The sequence below is a fragment of the Hippichthys cyanospilos genome, chromosome 2, assembly GCF_059441005.1.
Source record: "Hippichthys cyanospilos isolate Australia breed blue-spotted pipefish chromosome 2, RoL_Hcya_1.0, whole genome shotgun sequence".
NCBI classification, from domain to species: domain Eukaryota; kingdom Metazoa; phylum Chordata; class Actinopteri; order Syngnathiformes; family Syngnathidae; genus Hippichthys; species Hippichthys cyanospilos.
In genome coordinates this window covers 18,653,412-18,679,930 of record NC_142370.1, presented here as the reverse complement: position 1 = coordinate 18,679,930, position 26,519 = coordinate 18,653,412, and the positions used below count along the sequence as shown (strand labels likewise).

General features: G+C 41.1%; 1 protein-coding gene across 1 annotated transcript in view; it reads left to right on the top strand.

Moving 5' to 3' along the window:
* The window catches only part of hspg2 (heparan sulfate proteoglycan 2), a 95,057-nt gene that overhangs the window by 25,184 nt on the left and 43,354 nt on the right, over positions 1-26,519 (top strand). The window contains exons 3-31 of the mRNA XM_088442005.1: positions 647-706; positions 5,816-5,875; positions 11,781-11,890; positions 11,980-12,038; positions 12,240-12,412; positions 12,532-12,570; positions 17,342-17,467; positions 17,594-17,785; positions 17,858-17,977; positions 18,547-18,678; positions 19,005-19,149; positions 20,227-20,384; positions 20,476-20,616; positions 20,727-20,890; positions 21,044-21,223; positions 21,301-21,497; positions 21,791-21,938; positions 22,074-22,201; positions 22,332-22,418; positions 22,519-22,577; positions 22,737-22,795; positions 23,554-23,694; positions 23,857-24,030; positions 24,338-24,517; positions 24,594-24,712; positions 24,775-24,886; positions 25,080-25,193; positions 25,384-25,511; positions 25,584-25,667. Coding sequence (XP_088298131.1) covers positions 647-706; positions 5,816-5,875; positions 11,781-11,890; positions 11,980-12,038; positions 12,240-12,412; positions 12,532-12,570; positions 17,342-17,467; positions 17,594-17,785; positions 17,858-17,977; positions 18,547-18,678; positions 19,005-19,149; positions 20,227-20,384; positions 20,476-20,616; positions 20,727-20,890; positions 21,044-21,223; positions 21,301-21,497; positions 21,791-21,938; positions 22,074-22,201; positions 22,332-22,418; positions 22,519-22,577; positions 22,737-22,795; positions 23,554-23,694; positions 23,857-24,030; positions 24,338-24,517; positions 24,594-24,712; positions 24,775-24,886; positions 25,080-25,193; positions 25,384-25,511; positions 25,584-25,667 — 3,589 coding nt within the window. The remainder of the gene's footprint in view (positions 1-646; positions 707-5,815; positions 5,876-11,780; positions 11,891-11,979; positions 12,039-12,239; positions 12,413-12,531; positions 12,571-17,341; positions 17,468-17,593; positions 17,786-17,857; positions 17,978-18,546; positions 18,679-19,004; positions 19,150-20,226; positions 20,385-20,475; positions 20,617-20,726; positions 20,891-21,043; positions 21,224-21,300; positions 21,498-21,790; positions 21,939-22,073; positions 22,202-22,331; positions 22,419-22,518; positions 22,578-22,736; positions 22,796-23,553; positions 23,695-23,856; positions 24,031-24,337; positions 24,518-24,593; positions 24,713-24,774; positions 24,887-25,079; positions 25,194-25,383; positions 25,512-25,583; positions 25,668-26,519) is intronic.

Here is a 26,519-nt window from a genome sequence, read left to right as displayed (position 1 = left end):
AGACAAAAAAAAGACATTTTTCAATTGACTGTAATACAAAAGGGATTGGTACCAAGAAAATGCTTACAATATCTCAATGTAATGTAATGTCATTTATTACATATGACAATTTGAATTTGGGTACAGATTTGAACAAGCATCACGATATTTAAATGGCAACTGAAAGGTCATTTCTTCATACCCTGTCGAACTGAGCTGTATCAGGGTCACCATAGAACAAAATCAAATCGTTACACTGTCAAACCAAACCGTCCTTGAACAGTTTTCCACCCCATGTGTTGAAAACCGTATTAAACCTTCTTTTGGGGAGAGATGCACAATGCTAACAATGATAAGGTAAAAAAAAAAGCTATTTGTTTGCATGTACTGTGGTATATTTTCTAATTATAAAGTGTATTTAACAAAGCCTTTATTTTCTCAAAAGTGTTCCTTGTAATCAGGTGAATTTGAATAAAAACTGACTTATTTGTTGAACTGGTTTATTTCCTGTTATGTCCTCTAATGCATATATTTATATATGCATATATAGATATATATCTCATTTATATTGAAATGACAAAAGGTACACTTGTTCGTTGGGATTGCGCCTGATGACAGGTTTGTGCCTTAAAAAAATAGAGTAATTCTATTGTGTCTCTCTCAATAGATCTGCCCAGTGGTGAGGATGATGGAAGTGCAACATGGCCTCCAGTTTCACAAAGCACAAGTAAGAGACCAGAAACTCCCATGTTGTGTGTGCGGGATCGCTCACATTATCTGTGCATGTCTGCCATGACGCGCTCGCATCCTGCTTCAAGCCGCCACTCAGGTCATAACATGACCCTTTAGCTTTGTCTCGGAGACATAAACATCTCTTCTTTCATCATCCTCTTACCCAGCAGTACAGATCACAGCGCACTAGTGCTACAAAGGCAGGCAGACTAAAAATGCTGCATTGACCGTATAGAGTGCCTGTATTGCACTATGGCAACCCCTTTGTATTTTTTTTTTATGCGTTATTAACACACTGAATTCCAAGAAGACAAATCCATTACTGTACCTTCAATCCAATCCATTAGCCCTGCACAGCTCACCTCCTATTTTTATAAAACCGCATCTTATTGAACACTTATCTTTGTCCACGTTTGATGACCGCTATGCTCTGATTTGGATGAAGCAGGCGAATGCCATGTATAGAATTGAGGAGATTGGTAGGAAGGAAATAGGTTTTCCTGTGGTGAATGCTCAAAGCTTTGAGTGTCTCTGTCCTGTTGGCAGCTCAGGCTCAAGACTTCCTTTCTACAGCATTCATGTAAGAGTATGGTGACACTGTTGCTCTCATTGGACCTTATTTGCTGTTGTGTGGTGTGGAATTCCCAATTCCATCCATCCCTGAAATGGGTGACCATCTGGAGTGCACGTTGATATGATGATATGTTTATTTTTGTTTTGCTACTGTTGTTCTTTTACCACACTTTGGAGTATTTCCAGAAACACAGAGGTGGACTTACAATGTCCCTTAAAAAGTCTCATTTTGACCACTTCACCCTGATCGAAAGTTTGCTCTTAGACAATATGTGTTCTGTCTTGTGAGGGATTTTTTTTTCTCTCTCTTTCGCTTCATGGCCGATTCCCGCTGCACCCAATATGTCAGCTACTTCATCAAACCAATGAAACAAAGATTACCATTCATAACAGGGTGCGGGTCTGCTTGGGTTGTGCTCCTCCCTCTGATGTTTTCATTTGCGTGCAAGTTACAACATTAATTTCCAAGGGAATAGAAGCAGTGCCTCATCATTGGAGATGTCTTTCAGACATATTTTTCTCACCAGAAGCATATTGCAGTAGTTAAAGCTGGTGATCCTGCTGGGCCCCAAAGCCTGTTGAACATCCTTTTGGTGCCCATGAACGGTTATGCATTTCAGGGGTGGCCACATCCCAGACTTCGGTCTCGCCAGAATGAATGAACTTGAATCACGCAAATTAACAAGACATACGGATAAATTATTCCAAAAGTTGTCTGTTGTCAATGCAACCCCCCCCAAAAAAAAAAATTAAAAAAAATTACAGGACAACAAATTTCATCCATCCAAAATAAATGTTACATGTTGTTAACATGAGCAACATAAAACAATGGATGTGTGTGCATTATCCACTGATGTTTTCCAAATGACATTGGAAGTCACTAAAGGTACTCAAACATGAACCCATTTCATGATCTTTTCAAACAGTCATTGTAGGGCTGCACTTCAGTTTTTATTTTATTTTTATAATTGACTCACGTGTCGATTACTTTGTTAGTTAATTGATGAATCCGATTTTTGAAAATGTCATAACTTACATCCTTTTATCGAGAAAAAAATGCAAACTGTTCTTTTTTTCCTTTTTTATATGATTTTGTTATAGGTTTGATCATTGTTTTCCAAAGTAAAAGCAGATGCTTGCAAATGTCTTAATATGATTCAACAAGAAATATTCTGCTTATAAACAGGCCTAAAGGTATTTGACTATACTGTATCACCAGATGAAATGTAGAGACTTTGAGCATATGGACGAGTTAATGTTTCTCAATGAATAATTGATTATGAAAAATAAATTAATTTGTCAATCGGGTAGTTGCTGATTCATGGATTACAACTCTAGGGCATTGACAATCACAAAACAAAGAACTACGATGCTGTTTGATCAATGGGGTCAATGTTGAAGAAATGAGGACTGAAATATTAGCGTGCAGTCAAGATTTATGAGGTTCTTGAGGCCACCGATACTTGATAATTGGACGCATTTGTTGTTACTACCCAGTTGTCATTCATACATTCCTCACAGGTTCTGCAAGTTACACTTTACCTTTCAATAAATTACTACCCCTAAACAGTAATATCATTCACACTGGTTGTGACATCTTCGGCCGAAACAGTCTAGCAGGGAAAAAGGTAGAGAAAAAAATCTGGCTTTGGATGGTCAACGTGTAAGAGGCTAATGATTCCATGTTTGGGACAACACACTGTCGACACTTATAGTTTTCCAGTTACAGTTGTCGAAATATGAGTTTGCTGTATGCCCGCTGGGTCGTTATGCAGAGGGATGAGCATTGGCAGCTGTGTTTTTTTTTTTCAAGCTCTGTGTTAGGTTGGCCGCCGTGGGCTCTCATGGGGCTCATGAAAGCAAGTACAGCAGAGACTTAACTTCATAATCCGATAATTTTGTTTTGTTTGTTGCAGCAGAACAAGTCACGTGTTACAGTTAGAATGCCACGCTCCTGTTTGCCTAACACTTGGTTAGATTTTGTAACATGCATGTATGTCGATGCCTCTTACAGAAGGATCACATGATGGCACTAAACCCAATGATAAAACACTATTGTTCCAAACACAATTGCGTTGCCTAGGAGAACTGACCCGCACCGCTCCTCCTAAGGACAGAGATTACGTATTTCATTGAACAAGGCTATATCTCCTCTGACAGTATCTGACACAGACAGGGCTGGATGGACTGGTCGCCTGGCATACAGGGTAGATCCGCATACAAGGTCTTATCCTCCATTGGCCACAGATTATAGGGAGCAGTCCATTAATCTATTTAAATTATAAACAGCAAATTGAACCAATCAACATCAGTGTCAGAGGTATTTGCTAGACAGGCAGGGGTCAGAAGTCGGGCCAGTCTTAACCAGTGGACTTTTCATCTGCAAGCAGTAACTGCAGGGTGTAAAATGATGGCAGGCAAGACATACTGTATTGTCAGGGGACGGCGTGGATGCGGGGATCGCGGACTCATTTGCTGGGAAGCACAGAGGCAGGAAGTAAGTGCAGGAGGACATATTTAATTAACAAAAAAGGGCAGGCAAAAACAGGACACGGGAAAAACAGGACAGCAAGAACTATACAGACAGGCAGGCGGGTAAACAAGACAATGATCTGACCACGGACTCGGGGGTGGGATATTCCTTCCTGCCTTTGCACAATGACTGATTCCAGTTACCTTTCTTTGTTTCTCTAATGACATGGACCCCTTTGTTTCAAGTAGGACTGACTCATTCAATGACCATAATAAGACTAAAACTGTGGCAAAGAGTAATATGTGGGTAATGTGAAGCCATCTGGACTTATGACCATACTGAATAGGATCAGACCAAAGCTTCAACCTTGAAAACAGCTGACAGCCTTTCGGGTGTCATTAGTTTGGCTAAGCATTGTAGTCTTCAAATAGAGAAGGGCAAGTTTTGTATCAAATTCTTCTTGGCTTTATTTAACCCTGAGTTAAGTTGACATATTTTTTAGCCCAGTAAACACCAGCCAATATTCAGATGAAAACTGACCAGGGCAAATAGAAATGTACAAAAACCTTCTCCTGGATGGCACTGTGCAGATGTAACAGAAGCCACCTTTAACTTTAAAACAGCCGGATGCACAACAATCACTTCATTGTGAAGCAAAGCGCCCGTTGTGCAATACAGTTTATATTGTGGATTCATACAAAATCTGGGTTGGATTTGACGGGTAAACTTTTTCACAAAGTATCCCTTTATAAAGCTGTCTTGCCGCGACCTCATCGTCATGACATTTCATGCCATAAGCTATAGCTCCGTCCAAAGTGGTGGAAAATGAGTCATCATAAATCAGAAGGGACCCGGGACAAGTAGGGCTTAACTTTTTGCAAAGTGATGGTTGTAGTCCAGCTGGGTGGTTATTTCCATGCAGCGAGGCAAAACAGGAAGCAGCTCCTCCCAGTATCAGTGCGGCTGCTTCTCAGACAAGAAAAATGTGATCAGCGGGCAGGGTGCGAGTCGGGTTGTAGAATTTCCTCTTTGTTCTGTCGGAACAAAGTGTTGTCTTCCCTTAGGGCCTCGCGTCCTCCATGCTTGATGTCATCGGACATCCCCATTTGCTGCCAGATAGAGTTAGCTCACTCATCAACTCATTCCAAGCGCCGAGCATCCGTTCTCCACCTGATGACGCTTTACGATCTTAGTCTAAGTTCCAGACTAAGAATAGAATTGTTCTTTTGACCTGGTTTGACATTAGGCCTCAGCATGGAAGGGTCTTTTCCATGCTGAGGTCAAATGTCAAACCAGTAAAGGTTTGTTGCCACCGCTCCACCAGACACCGTTTTACACACATCAACGTCAGGCTAAGAGAAAGTACAGTATTGCTGTATACGAAACAAAAAATCTTAGCATTTTTACAATCCTGTTTTGATTGAAATTGATTTTCAGTCCAACAAATACAACCTCCTAATGCTGCAAATGCAACAAATGAGTATTTTCAGTTCTCAACAAATAAATTGTCTTCAAACACCGCCTTGCATTATTTAGAACAGTGCATTTTAACATTTTGTGTGCCGGTCCAGCCTCTACTTCTAATAAATACAGTATGCCGCAGCTGATTATAAATCGCATGACCAGCTGAAGTGAAATAATTCTGAGTGATTGTCTGAAAAATACAGTCACTCATTGTATTGTAACCAAGACACTTATACATTTTAGTTACTGTACAGTAAACCTGACCCTTTGTCAAAAGTATACTTTTGCCTGCCATATTTCTACATGCGCTAAATGTTTACATGAAATACAGTATTGGATTTCATGTATTTTAGCCTTGGTACCTTTCTCTGTGTATCACCATTATTTGTAATGACAACTTTCTGTTTTTCTGCTCACTTTCAGTCTTTTGCTATCGAACTCTTCTGATATTGTACCTCCCCTGTCCCTGCCGTTCTTCTCATGATGTCACTTTTGTTGTATGTCCATTGAAATATTGGTTCCTTTTTTTGTGTGCCACATTTTCTCCCCGTGTTTCTTGCTCCTTTGCTTCTCACCTCGCATCGCTTGCTATAGAGTACTGGTTGGACTCTTCCTATGTGGTGAACATAAAGAGCGCAGCTGAGCCAGCCTCCAGTAAGTCCTCCAGTTGTACTTTTTGTGTGATATCCTAAGACAGTCTCTCCTTCTATCTGCTCTGCTTAATTATGCACGTTTCTAAAGGCATGCTCGGAAAAACATTCCAAGACTCATCTTCAACTTGTCATGATTGTGTTGAGCAACTATGTTTTTCCAGTGTCTCACAGTGCTTTTCGATGTCAGTGGAAAAACGATGGGCATGTTCTGTAGAGTGCTACTGACGGTTGGATGACAGCACAAACGTCTTCTTTGTGGGAATACATAATTGCACGTCATATAGGAGAGTCACTAAACACTAAAACCACTTTTTAAAATCCAATACTGCTCGTATAAAAAAGCTATCTCACAGTACAATGTGACATTTCTCACAGACAAGTGTCAGCTTGTGGTTCTTCTATAACACACTCAGATTGACCAACTAGGAAAAAATAAAGCCCAAAGTGAGAAATAAAAGGAGAAATCTCATATAGAAAAAAGTCGGTCACTTTGAGCAAGCCCAATCCGGGTCTCGGCACAATAACATCAAATATTTCTCACCTCGTGAGATTTTTGACAACGTTTTTTTCAGAGTTGTGCATTTTAAGTTGTATCTTGCTCATGCAAGTGCTTAAGAACTAATACAGTACATGGGAAATACTAAAGAAAGTGCTATTCAACATATTTTCTATTGTCATTATTCACATTCCTATCAGGATATACTAATATACTGTACATTCATACTTATGAACTCTTCAAACGTGAGCAATTTCAAGTCTTCTACTAAACTATTTTAAATGTTTTTTGTAAGGAAGCCTGAGTGCCTGGATGAAATCCACCCCAGTGGGTAGAACATGCAAATTTCACAGGATAACCATTTACTATGCAGTGCCATTTCTTTACACAGTATTATAGATTTGCACCATTTATTGTCTAGGGATGTGAAAATAGGTTCATTGCAACCACTTAATTACAGTCATCGTTAAATCATTCTTTTAATTGTGTTAATTTCATTTGAATCTAACTTTATTATCCATCCATCCATTAGCTAATGCTTTATCCGGGTTTGGATCACGGGGTCAGCATCTTGAGCAGTGAAGCTAAGACTTCCCTCTCCACAGCCACTTTGTCCAGCTCCTTGTTGCCAGGCCAGGTGAGAGGCATAGTCTCTCCGGTGTGCTGTGGGTTGTCCTCAGGGGCTCCTCCACAGGCTCCTTCCTTGCACGAGAGATGATATTCTATGTCTCAAGAGCTAGCTTATGCAGTTGGACCTTCCAGCTCACACTGCACCCGACCCGTATGGCCCCTCTAATGGGTGGTGAGCCAACGGGAAGAGGGTCCCACGTGACCTCTTTGTCAAATTTGATGTGTTAGGCTTCTTGTGCTTGAGGTGTTGGGGGTTGAAAAACAAAAGTCAACTCTAGAGTCGACACTGATTGACTGTAATTGTGTTTGACATAAACCGCTAAGCTCCCATTGTGGGTCGGAGGGTAGAAGAAAGACTTGATCTTACAGATCTTAGTTAATCTCACATAATAGTGCTGTTGAGATTTAAAAAAAAAAGTCAGATTAATATATATATATATATATATTATTAAATATAATATATATATATATATATATATATATATATATATATGTATATATATATATATATATATATATGTATATATATATATATATATATATATATATATATTAATCTGACTTTTTTTTTTAAATCTCAACAGCACTATTATTGACACAGAATCATGGTGATGCAATAGCATGCATGAAAACTGAGAATAACAGTGACTCTTCAATTAACGGCATGTTATGTGGGATCATCCATTCTGTACTTCTCAAATCCCTATCCTTAAAGCCGAAACACAAATTGATTTACAGCACTAAATATTAAAATGTCCTATCTATTTGCTAATGAGAGTGTTTGTATTTTAAACATGTTTACTTTCCCAAACACAACCAGGGGACAACCTTAGGGTGTTTTTAATGGACAAAAAAACCCCATAAAAGTCACGAAAAAATATTTACCTTTACTATGAAGGTGTGTATAAAAGAATAAGTTCTTCAAAATGATTTTGAATGGAAAGCTGCCTTCCATCCTCTTGTCTCATTTGGTTCTGAGACTGTGCCGTCGGCTCTGCCTTGGGGGTTGAAGGACAAGCCCAATGTGGCTGGGTTTTAAAGGCCAGGTCAGCTTCATCGCTCAATCAAGTCTTTGTCTTTGGTGTAGGCTTCTCTGCACTGGTGGGGGCCCAGGCACAATGCAGCCACAGTTCTGCTGAGCAGGTTTAATCGCCCAATACATTTTTGAATCTAGGGTGCAGATTGTAGTTTTCAAGAAGCGTATTTTTTTTAAATTCATGTCAGCACAAGTAGTCGGTTTCATCACCCTTGATAATGCTGCTTTAGGGAGTTCCTCCATGGGAACATGTGAGTGGTCTTGCTTGTTAGGCATTGTCATCAAAAGATCTCAGGCGGCGGCAGCGCCATACTCAGTAGGCCATAGTTTTAACGCAGCAACCAGAGTTAAATTGAGCTGACCTGGCGGCGAGTGCTCTCTCCAACCGATGCGATTAGATGTGGGTCAAATGGAGCGCTTTGATGGGGAACTTTGATGTTGCCTGTCTTCTGTTTCCGCACTCAGGCAATTCAAAAATTGTTCATTTTCAGTTCAACAGTAACAGTGAGCACATCAAGAGCTCCAGCCCCCTGCCAGCTGCATTCAAGCTTGAAGTTAACAGTTCTGAAGAAACTAGGACTCTAACAAGCAAAACTGTGGCAAAATCCATTTATACATGTAGATCATATACGTGTAAAAAGTTGTTAACACAGTGTGCAAGAGAGCAGTGATTCTCCAAAACAAACGTGATCAGACAAATGGCCGAAATTTGCAAATTGTTTTAGCTTTTTTAGCCTTGATACAGACTCTATAACCATTTAAGGGAGTTGCACACAAATAACGCTGGTGTTATTATTTATTATAGGTCATTTCATGGACCTGTCACACAAAGCAAATCAAGATTTATGAATGTTAAATAAAAATAAATCATGTGACATGAATTAAATGAATACATTTGTTAAATATCACACGCGTATTGAACTACTGGGAACACAAACCCATATGGCAGGGGTGTCCAAAGTCGGTCTTCGAGGGTCCGCTGTCCTACATGCATGCAGGACACCCCTTCCATATGGCATTCAAGCATTCATGCACTTTGGACACCCCTGCCATATGGCATTCTAGCATTCTAAGAACCAACTATATATATATATATATATATATATATATATATATATATATATATATATATATATATATATATATATATTTTTTTTTAGTTGACTATTAATGGGGGATACGTACTAAGTTGGTTAGCAAACATTTGAAAGACTCTGTTTAATTGACACACATTAGAATGTAATGGGTTAATTGGCCAATCACTTGGTAATTGGTATTATTTATGTCAAAAACTGACATCAGCGTAGGTCTAAAAATATGGATATTGGCCGGGCCCTAATTCTGATTTACCACATTTATTAATTAATAAGATAAGAATATGTATATTGTGAGAGCTCAACCGTTGGGTTGATATTTGAATTGGTTTGTTGTTGGCCGATACGCGTATCTGGTATTAGCATTTTGTTAGCCCCCCAATATAGTATCGCTCTGAACCCTGCAAATTTCAAATTGGTTGGTCTCTCCAAATCAGAGGTTTTCAATCATGATCCTTGAAAGCCCTTATCCTGGATGAATATCTTCTCATTCAAATGATCACGGTTGTTATCCACCTTGTGCAGCCTGATCTTTTGAATCAGGTGTCTTGTAGAAAGAAACAAGACATACAAAAATATCCAGAAAAACCCTGGCCACCAGGATTGAGTGCTATAAATAATGCAGAGGGACAGTGTTACCATAATGAATGCGTAACAGTTGTATTAGAGAGCTGTATTACGTGACCAAGTGGCATTGTGAACTTAGGAGTCAACGAGGTTAATGGCAAGAGAAAAGAAGCAGTTGGAATGTCTGCTGGTTTTGTTGTGCTTTGTTTGATAACGCGTGAAGGACTCTGCAAATGCTGCCAGGGGTTGGGGGAGTCCAGAAGAATTTTACCCGCCCTTGACTTAGTTCTTTCAGAGTGCAAGGGCACAACAGTGGGTAGTGGCTACCAACTGTTTGTTGCAGTCCAATTTAGTCTTTCTTTATAGCAGCGCCAAATCAGCGCTAAATTGACTGCTCTACTCAACTGCCTCAATAGCTCCTGTAGCAAGCCGTGCTTCCTCAGCAGCCTCAATTATTACACTAGTGGTGTCCAAACTTCGGCCAGGGGGCCATCTGTGGCCCATCATCTACATTTTAGCGGCCCACGACAGATCCTCCTGAGACCCAGTCATTCGTGTCCATTCGTGTAGTGGGCATTTGTTTTTGACTGTATCTTTTGACTTGTTTGAGCTACACTTTTTCCCAGTGTGTTCGGTAGAGGGCATCCTGGCATTTCCAATGATGTGTTATGTGTTTGAGTGGGATTCCAGTAACGCTGCTGTCTCGCGGAGACAAAATGATAACAGCGAATAGGCTGGGTCTGCGGACGTTAAAGTAATACTAACAATACATCTTGAGTCAAGCGTAGGAAATACTCCGATATTAAATTCTCTGCTGAAAACGCAGAGCAGAAATCTACTTACCAGATTCTAATTTAGATCCCTGTACCATCAAGAGTGTTCTAGAACAATGTGCAGCATCATGTTGACTGCATCATCTACCAACCTGCTTGCTGGGTTAGACACCTGTAGGTAGTCCAGCATGGACCCTGTGATGCTCAACCAACAACCTTTGGGTTGTTGGTTTTTGCAATCTGTTTTCAACTTTGAATTAAGCAGTAAAATGCACTGTAAATACTGTTTTGTAACCACTCACAATCGAGCAAAGCGTTACCGTTACGCCATTTTAAAACGAGTGAGGCCGACCAATAGCAGACCAGCATTGTAGTGACTCGTTGCAGAGAGGCAAATGTGACAGCAACTGAAAATAAGTGTAATGACCTAAAAACGTCAGCAGATAGAGACAAAAAAACACAAACACAGCCAAACTCCTAGGGTCATGACAGTTGTTTTTGCAGCAAAACGGGGAAAATACCATGAAGAGGGGAAGAAGAAGAAACACAGTATTCTACATCACAACATGAAAAAAAAACATAAGACAGAGACACTGTAACACGGGAGGGTCCACTGTACACACACACACACACACACATGCACATATATATATATATATATATATATATATATATATATATATATATATATATATATATATATATATATATATATATATATATATATATATATGTGTATATGTATGTATACGCATGTGTGTGCTTTTTGTTCAACACTCTAGTTACTGAATGGCTACTGTTACTCAAGGTTTCTTTGTGTCCAAACTGAATACTTCAAACATATATATTTTTTTCAGCTTCCTTGAATATTTCAGTTTATTTACTTGCATGTTGGGTCTGTCAACAAACCCCACAGTGGATGCTGACAGAGGGAAAGGCATTTTGTAACACTAGTTATATTTGCCACCATGGGTTAAGGACACAGCTGTCAAAGCACGCGCCCAAGTAGCTACTCAGAAGCGAGTGGTTTGAGTGAAAACCCAAGCACAATTGAGATATGAAAATAGATCCCATAATTGGAATGTGGTTCTCATTTAAGTCTCAGGCAGGCCCGTCAGTTTGTATTCTTAAATTTAACCAAAAGCTTTCTTAGAGGAAATCCAATATAATATGAACTTTAGTGGACTTCAGAGCTTACAGTAGCATGGAATGAGGCAATAATTTCCAAAAGGCTGCCATTTGACAGCTGTCAAAGGCTGGGTTTAGCATGTTTTAAATGACAGATCCTTGTTTTCTCTCTCCGAATCCAGTTTTTTACAGAGCTCTTGTCAACTTCACCGACTCCATTGTCTACACCTCTGCGCTGGAGGACATCTTCTCATCAGCCTTTGCTGAGATCTCAGAAGCTGTGATTGACACGGTATCTTTGTTATTTCTAGATTGCGGTCAAATGCTTATAAGTCATGTGTGGTTTATGTATAACTTTGTTGATATTTTTTCTCTCCCCAGTTGGAGTCTGAGTACAACAGGATTCCAGGTGTCCAGACAGTCAGCGTGGTCCTCATTAAGTACGCAGTCCAATGCTTTAATAAAGTCTCGTGACACCTTAAGTAGTAAGGCAGTTGATTTTTTTTTTCTTTTTTCACATCACACAAGGTGTAGGCCTGTAATTCATAAATCCTCGCTACTGTAAAGGGCAATTCTTTAGTGTCAGCATCCATAGTCCTCCTCTATTATGCTGTTCCACCAGGCCTGTCTTGCTTTTACAGAAAGCTGGTTAGAGAGGACGGCGTTGATGTATTTGTGGAACTGGACGTGGGCTCGGACTACAACAGCAACAGAGAACAGATCCGAAGCGTGTTATACAGCGTGGTGCAGAATGGAGCAATTGCCTCCTATGTCACATCAGTGGAGGGCTTTCAATTCAAAGAACTTGGGAAAGGTGAGGACATTGTGCTGGAGCTGCTAGATGCAGAGTTTTTTACGACAAGGGTTGTACTCTGTTATAAGGTCCCCCACAACGCTAAGGCAGGGCTGCTAATGTTTCCATTTGGTTTCTAGTTCGACCTCGACCCTCAGTGGAACCTATAGCGGCGCCAGGTTTGTACTGTGCTCAGTAACGCTGCATGGAGAATGAGCCGACTGCGCTGTAGAAGCAGTAGAATGGCTATGTGTAGTGGCTTCAGGAAGAAACTTTCATGACACGTGCAAGTGCGTCTATCACGTGGTCTCAAGAATGTTTTGCATGGAGCATTAATGTAAAATACAAAAGGGAAAAAGAATCAGAGCTACCCCCGCATGGCATGACTTTGATTAAGAATGCATAGTCTATCTCTTGATCTGTTGATGAAAAGTCTGTTGAAAAAAAAGTCAAGGATATTCAAAATGCACTACTATAACCTTTTTATAACTTTTTAAAGCACAGTTCCAACTGTTCAGTGTTGCTGTATTTGTTTTTTTCCCCCCCAAATTTCATATAGGGGGGGCGTCAAATTAACAGATGAATTGTGATCAATAAGTCACAGCCATAGTCAACGCATTTTTTTGTTAACTGTATAAATGTAGTTGTAATCTTAAATGTTTTGATTTCTGTATGCTGATGAGATCAATTTTTATGCATCAGGATTCTTGTACTTGGTTGAGGGTGAAAAAACTAAGATCAATCACACCCTCGAGTGGACGCTGATTGGCTGTCATTATGCTTGACATAAGATGATCAGCTCCTGTTGTGGGTGTGGGGGCAAGTTCAGCCGCAGAATGAAGACGTGAAAATGAAAGCGCATGTGAGAGTTGTCAGTTCGATAAATGATCGAGTCGACTTAAAAAAAAAAGAAAAACAAAACACGCCGACGGCAACTTTGATGACGGTAGAATGATATTGACGCTTTGTAAGAAGTAGCCTGCTTACCACAAAAGTAGCTCAAGTTTATCTCACCACATAAATGCGAAGCACCCAGCTGCGACTGCAGCCACAGCTAACGATAGCAACAAAGACACTCATGTTGCGAGCCATAGCAATGCTTTTTGCCAAACCTTATAGATAGACGATGTTTCATTTTAATATCAATGTCTAATTATTTGGAGATTGGCAAAAGAAAACAGAATCTGTCCTCCTGGTGGTTAAAACCTTAAGGTTGTAGTCAGCACTTTGGACCATGTAGTTTTAAATTCAGCATAAAATAAATGGTTACAACTGCCTCTGTTCAAGCAACAAACTAAATCAAATAGAACAATTAATTGCAGAGCTTTATTAATTATTCAAATGTTTTCAAATCTCTTGACTGCACTAGTTCAACAAAAACAATTGAAATGGCAAAATCAGCAAGTGTTTGATCCATGATGCATTTCCTGTTGCGATGCAATAATCGCGATTTAAAGATTCCTCTTCATCATGCGATTTGAATTTTGACATCATGAGGCCGAAAGAAGACTGAAACTGATCAACAATACTTTGTTACTGCAAGGCTTCAAATGGGATGTTTTTAAGGTAGGATTGGCCACTAATCTCAGATTGCACAAAGAGGCATCATCTTTTTGCAACAAAAAAGTTGAGAGAGCGAATCAAAGGTCAAAGGTTTCGTTATTTATACCTCACGGTAAATTTTCTTTGCTAGCAGAAACTCGGCAGTCGGGATAAAAACACACAAGCAACAAACAAATAGTACATCAGACAATACAATACTTAAAATGCCAGTTGTTAAGAGCCATAAAATCCCCCAAATCCAATGATAATCTCCCAGGTTCAATGGAGCCCAGTACTCCTTCCTCTCTTTGCCACACGAGTGTCATTGGAAAAGCATTTGTCAGGATCAAACACCTCTCGTAAATTTTGCGGGTGACCTCCTGATTATAGAGCAACCTTGAAAGGGAAAGAGAAGGGCAAATTAAGTTCACCCGCAGATGTTACTGTAAAGCGCATTTTCATTGTAATCCTGAAATTTCCCCCCAAATCCATTTTTTGTGAATTTTGTGTATTGAGGTATCTAACATATAGTTGAAAAGAAATATGTCTTTTTCCTTTCACCGCATTAAAAAACATTAAGTTTGATTTGCTGATAGATACCCTGTTAAAAACTTAGGTACCCTCTGAAGGGACTTCACGTGCCCCCAGGGGCAGTAGATTAGTATCTATTGGCAAGGTGACCTCACTAAAACTGTGGCTAAAATTACCCCAACGGGTAGAAAAAAAACCACTACCTCCCCAGCAGACTTCAGTACATTTTGTTCATGTATGGGGGCTTACAGCCAATAATACCTAGTACAGTGGGCCCCCGGGTTACGAACTTATTCCGTTCATACAGCGGCTACGCTCGTATCTCGGATTGCTCGTATAGGGGGCAATCCAAACCCATGTTAATTCGTGAATGCGTGCAACGCGCGCAGAAGCCTTAGGTGAGAACATCACGCTGTATACATATATTAATATTGAGTCACATAATCTACTGTACAGTTTCATTAAATAACAAACACCAAGGAATAACGACTTTTATCATTGGTAAGCTGTGACTTGAGCTGAGGTAAGCAGAAGTCAACACTATATACCAGACATGCTATTGGTCTTACAGTGTCACAGTAACTTTTTCAGTCAGGGTTTTCTCTACTTCCTTCCATCCCAACCAGCTGTGCCATCAAGCTAGATAAAGGCGTTCGGCCAATAGCATATTGGCACTTCTGTGATTGACGTGTGATGCCGGCCAATAGCATCTCCGTGAGTGAGACCAGGTGACCTTAATCGACCAATAGCATATTGGCGTCTGACTGATACTGACTGATACTTATTGGCACGTTTTTTTAAACGGTTGGAATGTATTGACATCTAATTGATTAAAACACATTTAAACCTGTGACGATTCTTTGTCCTGCAATCGGCACACTTAATTTCATGTCAGCTGTTTTTCCCGACGTGAATTGAGCTGAGTGAGCTGAGTGGAGGCGGAGGGGAGGGTGTGTGTGTTGTATTAATTAGGCATCATTCTTAAAGCTTATTCGAACATTAGGTCACTCTTGGTTTCAACTCAAAGTATTGCAACAAGGGCGCTGTCCCAAAGCATGTCGGGAGGTTACCGTCTAACATGACATGCAGTTATGTAGAACGACCATTAAACAGCACTGAAATTCCACCCGTAACAGGATGCAGAGATTAACGCTCAATGCCAACACTGCAACGTAAATAGGCTATTGGTCTTACAGTGTTACAGTAACTCTTTCAGTCAGGGTGCAAATCACGGAGATACTAAAACATCATCCTCTTATTTCTTCCTTTACCGCTGCTAGTAATTTTAGAAGCTATGTCTAACAGATAAAGTTTGCAAAGTCTTCAAAACATTCCGTTTTTCACACATTTTCTCTACTTCCTTCCATCCTGTCCCATCAAGCTAGATAAAGGCGTTCGGCCAATAGCATATCGGCATTTCTGTGATTGACGTGTGACGCCGGCCAATAGCATCTCCGTGAGTGAGACCGGGTGACCTTAATCGACCAATAGCATATTGGCGTCTCCTTGACTGACTGATAATTATTCGCACTTTTTTTTAAACGGTTGGAATGTATTGACATTTTATTGATTAAAACACATTTAAACCTGTGACGATTTTTTGTCCAGCAATCGGCACACTTAATTTCATGTCAGCTGTTTTTCCCGACGTGAATTGAGCTGGGTGGAGGCGGAGGGGAGGTTGTGTGTGTTGTATTAACTAGGCACCACACTTATAGCTTGTGCGATCGTCGGTTCACTATTGGTTTTTACTCACAGAATTACAACAATGGCGCTGTCCCAAAGCATGTAGGAAGGTCGCCGTCTAACATGACATGCAATTTGGTTTTACAATCATTAATTGGCACTGTGATACTACCCGTAACAGGGTGCAGAGATTAACGTATTGAGTTGATACGGCAACGCAGATAGGCTATTGGTCTTACAGTGTTACCGTAACTTTTTCAGTCATGGTGCAAATCACGGAGATACTAAAACATCATCCTCTTATTTCTTCCTTTACCGCTGCTAGTAATTTTAGAAGCTATGTCTAACAGATAAAGTTTGCAAAGTCTTCAAAACATTCCGTTTTTCTCTACTTCCTTCCATCCTGTCCCGTCAAGCTAGATAAAGGCGTTCGGCCAATAGCATATCGGCATTTCTGTGATTGACGTGTGACGCCGGCCAATAGCATCTCCGTGAGTGAGACCGGGTGACCTTAATCGACCAATAGCATATTGGCGTCTCCTTGACTGACTGATAATTATTCGCACTTTTTTTTAAACGGTTGGAATGTATTGACAATTAATTAAAAAAAAACACACATTTAAACCAATGACAATTCTTTGTCCTGCAATCGGCACATTTAATTTCATGTCAGCTGTTTTTCCCTCTAGCTGTACAAACACTATACTTAAATGGTAATATATTTAGACACCGTGAGTCAGTGTGAGGTTGTAAGACCAATAGCGTTCACGTTACCGCCACAAGTATCCGTTAATGGATTGTAGATAACGCAACTGCTGAATATGTTGACGCAGTTAGGCGAGAACATTTCTTCATACTCAATGGCTGGTTTGTCGGAATGCTCGTAAGGCGAGAGGTTTGCTCGTAAGCGGAGGACAAAAATCTCCCTGATCCACGCTCGTAAGGCGAATTGTTCGCTAATCAGGATGCTCGTAAGCCGGGGGCTGACTGTATATATAATGTATAAATAGGTGTTATCCAGAAGAAATATACTCCCCAAAAATGTCAATGAATTGTTTATCCATAAACCGAATGCTGTTAGTTGCTTTGTTTGTATTGTGGCGTGTCGTGCATTAGTTTTCCTGATAGTGTTAGCCAGCATGCTGGTCCTTCACCACATCCCTCCTCCCCCCTATCTGCATCTTTTCATAGTAATCCCTGGCATCCGACCGTGCATGCCGGATGAGCACAGGTGTGGTGACGGCACATGTATCCTGTTGGAATACCTGTGTGACAATCGGCCAGATTGCCGTGACATGAGTGATGAGAACAATTGCGGTGAGTTGCTTCAACCTGACCTGCTGGTGGGTTGTAACGTGGTCAGCCTCGGCACGTGCATACGGTATGCGCGATGCACTGTGAAACCGCCACATTTGCTGAGTTTAACACGGGTATCCGTCGCAGATATAAGGCCCGTTGCAACCACCAAGGCCCCCGCCACCACACCCGGCGCCGTTAAACCCCCACAGCCACCCGTCATTCCAGGATTCTGTCGAGCGGATCAAGCAAAATGCCAGAGTGGAGAGTGTATCCCTCGAGACTACATCTGTGACGGGGAGAGAGACTGCTTGGACGGAAGTGACGAATTCCGATGCGGTAAGTCGTTCGGACTGGTACGTACATGCGCGCGGAACAGCGGTGTTGGCACGTGTCCGCATGTCTTTACAGGAACTCCGTCGCCGTGCGAACCCAATGAGTTTAAGTGTAGGAACGGTCGTTGTGCCCTTAAGCTCTGGCGTTGTGATGGAGACAACGACTGTGAGGACAACTCAGATGAGCTCGACTGCCGTGAGTCTCCATCTATGACTCTGTTCAGACGTGTCCAGGATGATGTCATTATGGGTGGAAAACTTACTCCTATGCATTACGGCTGCTACTTATGGTTATTTTTTGTTTATATTTTGATGGTCAATTGAAGAAGCACATTTTTATTTTTATTTTTTTTTCATTTCCATCCCTTCATTCGAAACAGGACATTTGTTTCAAACTAGCGGTGCAGATAAAGCAAAATTTTGGTATAGGTTTTTTTCCTTTTATGATTTCGTTTTCACAAAATTGGCTAAAATATTGATGCAGTTCCCTCAAACTGCAAAAAAAGTTCACTTTAGATTGTTGTGTCAGAAATGTCTGATTTAATTATTAAATAAATGAAAAGATGTAATAAATAATGTTTACACGCTGTACTTGCAGTGAGCGAAGGACTCAAAACTCAAGAAGTTTGCCACATGTAGTCTGAAGTATATCTGCGTTGGTGTAGCTTTTGCGATTTCAACCCATCTGCTTGTGATTGCTCAACCGATGCGACTTTTGTGATAAGCAAGGTCTGTAATTAATAATGACAACTTGATATCACATAGCCACCAAGGGTCCAGATGACAGGTGTGCGCCTGAGCAGTTTGAATGCTTAAGCGACCGCACTTGCATCCCTGCGAGTTACCAGTGTGACGAAGAGCCAGACTGTCCCGACCGCTCCGATGAATACGGCTGCAGTAAGTCCTAACCACACTTCACGCCCCTAGTGTATTTCTCTGTAGTACTCTACATTCTTCACTCCTGCTTTGCTTCATTTCCCTGTATAGTCCGGCTCTGAGCTCCTTTGTACAGTATGACTAATTCTGTGTGAATCCACATGCGCTTCTCACTTGGGTCAGCTCAGACACAGAGCTTTTTGTGAAACATCATCTACTCCGAACGAAAAGTGAATTGTTTTACGAATATTAACCTCACTACATCCCCAAATTCCAAGCCGCCTTAGGGGGTAAATTAACCATGGAGTTTAAGTAGTCCTTCCTTTTTTATTTTTCTCCACAAACAGCTCCTCCGTCTGTGACAAGCCCTCCAGAGGAATCCATTCAAGCTGCCAGAGGAGCTACTGTGACATTTACCTGTCAGGCTGTCGGGGTGCCAACACCCATCATCACCTGGAGGCTGAACTGGGGACATATTCCAACCAGCGGCAGGTGAGTTTCTTGAAAACCATCACATTTTCGATTAGATTTAGACTAAATTTTTATTTGGTTTAGGGAAGTCAATCAGTGTTATTGTTAAAGTGTAGCTATCTAATATGCTTTTTAACTGGTAGGGAACATTGAAAATATTTTTTTTTTCTAGTAGACCTCATTCATTTAGTCATCAACAAATCTTACTAGGAAAACCAAAATTTCAAAACTATTGAATGCACCTAAATGTGACATGCACACTAAATGTAAAGAAAAAAAAAACATGTTTGTACACATTTAGGCCACACTTGAATCATATCAATTTATTGTGCACGCTATATTTGCGATCGTATTTTGCAAAATTTAAGCCGCAGTTTTTTCGTAGTTTGTCTGGTACTGCAAAGTAAAGGTGCGACTTAAGTATGATTTTTACAATGCATTTTTAATGTCAATTTGTATTAATTAGCGAGAACTAGTCCTTAAACCACAGTATATCACAGAGCTGTCACTGCTCCCTGACATGCTCCCACCTTTTCTGAGAAATGGCACATCACCCATCCTACCTAATGCTCATGAAGGCGCAAGCTTGTTAGTGTGTACAAAGCCTTAAAATAGCTACTTCATTGTTTAAGATGCAGGGTTTAAAGTGTGTGAAAAAGACCATTTTATCATCCCGATAATACAGTACTGTAATTTTTTTTTACTATAAGACACGCCTAAATTTCTAAAAAAAAAAAAAAAAAAAAATCACCTTACAACCGGGTGTGTGTTTTGTATGAATGTCGAATTGAAAAAGTAAGTTACCATTTTCGGTTTGTTTCACTTGTAATGCAGTACTCTGCCCAATGCGCCCAATATATGGACTTTTCCATACAGACCTGTTCATTGAGACCACTCTTCACAATCAGCTTCACTTTATGGCCTGAAGAATTTTTTTCATGCAAGCAATAACTTCCCCCTGTTTTAGTTAGCCATCACTCTTTCACAACTCTCTCTTAATCACATTGTTTAGCTTTTGTAGCTGTGATCTGTGTTTGCACGTGAGGGATTTTGTTCAATTTGGATTGATTCTATAATGTTTTCTCTATGTAATCCCAGAATCTCCATGATCAGTGAGAATGGTCGCGGCACGCTTACCATCCGCGACGTGAAGGAGGCCGATCAAGGGGCCTACACCTGCGAGGCCATCAACGCCAAAGGTCTCGTGTTTGGGATTCCAGATGGAGTGCTAACTCTTACATCCAATCCCAAACCAGGTACATTCAAGCAGAGGCATGACGCTTTTCATTCGAAGCCACTGATGAAATTGAATTCAACTGAGGAAATAAATTGTCCTGACCTTGCCAGGAAACTGCCTAGACCATCAATTTAGTGTGGAGGGCCGTTGTGTTTCTTGTTTCTGTGCCGGAATGACCAAGAATTGCAAGGGCACTGGACGCTATCGCAATCAGATTAGCCTGCGTTTCACTGAGGAGGAAGATTTTAAAGGTACTCATCAAATACGTTCAAAGAATGCTCACATCAAACTTAAACACAGATGTGTTCACCTCATCATGTGACGTAATGCTGTGAGAATTGCTGTCTATTTTGACACTCAGGGGTAAATGTAAGCTACCCATCCAGGCCAGGCACTCCCCCTCTTTCTTCCACTCAACTCCTCATCAACCCTGAGATGGAAGAGTTCCAGCTCGTCGATTTGTCGCGTCGCTTTCTCAACCTGGACTCTTTCTGGACCTTGCCCCGCCAGTTTCTTGGCAACAAGGTATCTCTTCTCCAAAAGCGCACGCTCCAAAACGTACACTCCCCTAAAATGATCTTAGTCATTCAATTCCACTACAATAGGAAAAGGACCGTTCCCGTAAGCTTTGAGAGGAGTATTTACTGTATGTGTATGATAATCATCCATGCATTTTAGATTGATTCCTATGGAGGATCCCTGACGTATAAAGTCCGCTTCATATTGGCCCGTGGTTTGTCTGAGCCTGTGGAGAAGCCGGATGTCATACTCGTTGGAAATGGGCGCAGGCTTATCTACCGCAGAGGGGGCTCCAGTATTCCTGGTGCGGTCAACCAGCGAGAAATCAAATTCACTGAAGTAAGTACAATGCGTTGCACGCCAATGAATCGCTTGTATGTGAATATAAGGTTTCATGATTCAATGTGATCGTAAAGGATAACTGGCAACACTCCAGCGGACGGCAAGTCAGCCGCGAGGAACTAATGATGACACTGGCTAATTTGGACAGCATCAGCATCCGCACAATCTATGACAACCACATGGTCAGCGTGGCACTCAGTGATATTGTTATGGATACCACCACTGTGGAGTTTAGTACTAGGGGTCACGCTAAGGATGTTGAAGAGTGCAGGTAAGGGAAACAAACTGCTCTGCATTTTTTGGGGTGGGGGGGGGCTTTCTGGATAATATCACCACATCATCTGCCAGACACAACAAAATAATTTGTGAGCGTCTTCTTCTTGATGCGATAACATGATGGTTGCCATATGAAACATTAAATGAGACAATTTTGGACTTTTCTTTGCTGTTATTTCAGCTGTTTCTATTATTAACATCAAAGTTTACGATGTCCATTGACATGTCATATTGTGTTGAGACAGCTGGTGTTAAAGCCTTGATGATGATCCCATTTATGGTTCCCAGATGTCCTCCTGGATATGCGGGCCTGTCCTGCGAAATGTGCTCCGCAGGTTTTGAGCGCGTCCCCGGTGGCTTATATTTGGGCACCTGTGCGGGTTGTAACTGTAATGGACATGCCAGTGCTTGCGACCCAATCAGTGGACACTGTCTGGTAAATACGAATACCCATAAGCCTACCGATAAAGATTTTAGATTGAAGATTTTAAGATGAAAAAAGATCAAACCCCAAACTCTTTACCCTTCCTTCTTGCTGCTTAGTTTTTTTCACTATGTTTTCTTACTTCAGAGCTGCCAGCACAACACAGAAGGTCCACAGTGTGACAAGTGTCGCCTCGGTTACTTTGGTGACCCAAGACGAGGCCGATCCGATGACTGCAAGCCTTGCCCTTGTCCATATTATGAAACCTCTCGCCGGTAGAGTCTTGTGTGGATTTACATTTTGCTGCTGATTCCGATATTTGAACAATGGTTCATTCATTCCACTTGCCATTTATTAACCTGCCGCTGTAAATGGTTAGCTCTGACTCTTTGTTTTTCACTGCAGGTTTTCTGACACCTGCTTCCTTGACTCTGACCAGCAGCCAACATGTGATGCCTGCAAGCCAGGCTACACAGGAAGACGCTGTGAAAAGTAAGAGATTCAAATATGTTATTGTTGAATTACTGCACGGTAGCTAAGTTAGAATTTTGCATGTGGCAAAGCAGTCATTCCTATCTGCATTTTTTTTCAGATGTGCTACTGGTTACCAGGGTAATCCCCTTCTACCAAATGGAAAATGTGTTCCTCACCGTGAGTGCATTTTAGTAAAGTTTCTAGAGTTGTATTTGCCCTTGTAGTGGACTTGGCAGTAGAATATGCTCACGGCACTGGTATGCAGTGCTCTTGGAACGCTGCCAGGTGAACTTTCCATGCCATATGTCTTCATCTTTCCACTGCTCCCCCCTGCAGAAACCAAGTGTGATAACAGAGGAAGCATCAGCTCTAGCAGCAGGCCGTGCAGCTGCAAGGTACACGTCGCATGTTAGCGAAGTGCAGAGTAAAACATTCAAGATGAGAACCATTTATTCTTAGCTATGTCATCCTTTTTGGATGGAAGCGTGGGGCTGCAAATATGGAGTTAACATTTTGACGGGCAAACTTGTTCTAACGTACTTGCAAATGTTTGCACATACTTGCGATAATGTTTGAAAATACTTGTAGGCTAAATGCAAAAAGCATAGCTCTTTTTTCCCCATAAAGCCACGAGATCTTGAAGTGCACACACACGCGCGCACACGCACACACACACACAGTATGTGTATGCATAGGTATGTTCAAATGCACTTGTGAATATAGGTTGGAAATACATTTGAATTTTAACATAAGTTTGAACGTAATTATAAGCAAACCCGGTGGTGATTACGTTCAGGCTCAGGGCAGCTGCTGTTCAAACATATATATATATATATATATATATATATATATATATATATATATATATATATATATATATATATATATGGCAAGTATATGCGAAAACATATTTGCAAATAGGTCTCAATGTATTCATGCGACAACATATTTGCAAATAGGTCTCAATGTATTCGTGTTCAACATGTTTGCGAGTACATTCAAGCACGTTTGCCAATCATCAACGTTAACTCCACATTGGAAGCTCCGGGCATTTTTATTTCTTTTTGTTTCCGAACTTAATTTCCCTTGTTGTATCCGAGTTTATGAAAGAAATGAGCCTGGCGCTGCGCGTCTGTTTTTATTTTTATTGCAGAACTACGTGGCAGGAGCTCAATGTGATGAGTGCAAGCCGGGCTTCTTCCACTTATCAGAAAACAACCCTGAGGGTTGTCTGCGTTGTTTCTGCATGGGCGTCACCAAAGAGTGTGCCAGCTCTACTTGGACTCGAGATCAGGTACAGTAGATTTGAATAGTAAAGGGAAGGGTACATATTTTTACACTGATGCGCTGCTGTATCAGCTAATCTTGCAGGTGCTAAATGGAGAGGCGTGAATATGGTAGTTGTGGTGACCCGCGAGCATTCAAAGTTACTATCTTAGTCAACGTGTGCTCGTAGATACAAGGAGGAGTCAACGGGCAGCTTTTTACACTCACCAACAGCGGCAACACTCGAACTATCACCGAGGGTATCTCTCAGAGGGGCCCCACAGAAGTTTTCTACCGCTCCTTTGCCAGCATCCCCAACGACATTTATTTCTGGGTCCTGCCTGGGAGTTTCAGAGGAGATAAGGTGAGATAAATCAACACAGCGCATGAGAAAGCATGCAAGGGGAGGGCAAAGATCAATCAGGTGTTTCATCTAGCTCTCAGCCTTCTCTCACACTCAGTCATGTGGAAACATGTTCAGTGAAAATGACTGAACCCGCCTGCACAGGAAAGATCCTTTGAACCTTAAATTCACCATTTCCAGTTCCCATTTTCATGGACTTTACCCCCCAGAAATGAGGGCTAAACTTGATTCCGCCTTGTTCGCAACACTGTCAGAGAATAAATCCTATCGTAACACGAGTCTTTGGTTTTCACTATGCCGCTACCAGGTGACGGCATATGGTGGGGAGCTGCGCTACACAGTGCATTTTGAGCCATCTCAGCGTTCCCTGGTGATTGATGGTCAGCCAGATGTGGTCCTCCAGGGCAATGGTATTTCCCTGGAACATTACTCCCAGACCAAGCCCCTCCCACGTGTTTCACAAACAGTCACTGTGACATTCCGAGAGGTTTGTATGATTTGGGGGAAGCGTATTGGTAAATCTGCTCCCACAAAAAGTTAAACGACCATTTCTGTCCTGGCAGTCAGCATGGCGTCGCGCCGATGGGCAACCGTGCACACGAGAGCACCTCCTTATGGCTCTGGCCGATGTTAGCGCTTTGATCATTAGGGCCACCTATACGGACAGTATGGCAGAAAGCAGGTACATTTCATATCGGATAAATTCAAAGATAGTCACACCTAATGACGAGTTTCCTCTCGCAGGATATCAAACATCAAAATGGATATTGCTGTTCCGCGCTCAACTGGCAATGAACGTGCCCTTGAGGTGGAAGAATGTGCGTGCCCTCAAGGATACAGAGGGTCCTCTTGCCAGGTGCATACGATTCGTTTCAAACAATCACAACTGATTGCTGAATTAATCGCTGTGATTCCTCATCGCATTTGTTGAGTTACGACGAAGGAATTTCAGGAAAACATAGAGTCCCCTTTGTTGTGTTTTCTTTTTCTTACCTTAAGTGTTTTGTCTTTTTTGTTTGTTTGTTTTTTGTTTTGTTTTTTTATTGCAGGAGTGTGAAGAAGGTTACACGCGGACCAGCTCTGGTCTTTACTTGGGCACATGTGAGAGATGTGACTGCAATGGTTATGCCAGCGGCTGTGACTCAGAGACCGGCAGGTGTCTTGTAGGTTTTATGTTACTTTTCCTTCTTCTAATTATTTTTCTGTGTCCACTTTGCTTTCATTTCTGCACTGGAATGCAATAAGGGTTTCCTGGCAGATTCTAACATGCCAAAACAAGCTCTGTGCCACTGTGTCAAGCTTTTAGTGAATCTTTTTTTTTTTTTTTTTTTTATGTGTCTGTCTGTCTGCTAGCAATGTCAACACAACACTGATGGCCCAAGGTGTGAACGGTGTCAGACTGGTTACTATGGAAACCCAGCAGCTGGAGCTGCCCAGGCCTGCCAGCCTTGCCCATGTCCGGGAACAGCATCAAACAACCAGTGAGTTTATTTCTAGTACATTTTTTTAATGATGTATAATGACAATGCTGACGTCAAATACTACTGGAACAGATTTGCCTCAACCTGTTATTTGGACTCTGATGGTCAGCCAACGTGTGGTTGCCCCCCTGGATACACTGGCCGACGCTGTGAGAGGTACGCCCTGCCCTGCCTCAGTCTCTTGTATTTTCTCTCCAGCTCTTCTAGGGATCATTTTGACATCGCTCTGGCTTGAGGGTTTCTGTGTGGGCTAGCAGCAAATTTAACCAGGGCTGGCACTAGCGTTCATCAGCTGTAGTAGTAGGCTATGGATGTGCGCATGTTGGTGCTTTACTTAAGTCATGCCTGTTTTCTACAATAGTTGTTGGAATTTTTTTTGGTACAAGATCAATTACATTTGAATAGACATTCTCAATACCAGTGATTCCCAACCAGGGTTCTGTGGCACTGTGTGATTTAAAAGATTGTGGTGCTGCGAATTTTGATTTAATACTGTTAATTATAAATATCTTTGTTCACCTGTCTATGCCAGTAACAGGTACAGCAATTACTGGTAAATGTGAAGTTTGTTTTTTTGTCCATACTATAATGAGCAATGGATTGCAGTTTCAATGATTGTTTGAAAATATCTATTTATATGATGCTCTGCAATATAAGGCGCACCTTAAAGGAAACAAACTAGTACAGTAAATGAATCATATTTTATGTTAGCGTTATCAATAAAAGAGACTGGAGACAACGTACACAATCAGAATCAAAATGTATCTTTTCCAAAAGTGGGAAGCAATCACCGTCGGTACGTCAGACTCTTCAGGTTTTTTACTCCCCACTGTTCTTTTTATTACAAAGAAGGCCATTTCAAGTTTCTCAGTAATATCATAAAAGGAAGGGTTTGTGTGCCTATGTGTGTGTGCACGTGCTAATGGGTAAGCAAGTAATGCATCTTCATGTGATTCTTTTATATATATATATATATATATATATGTATATATATATATATATATATAT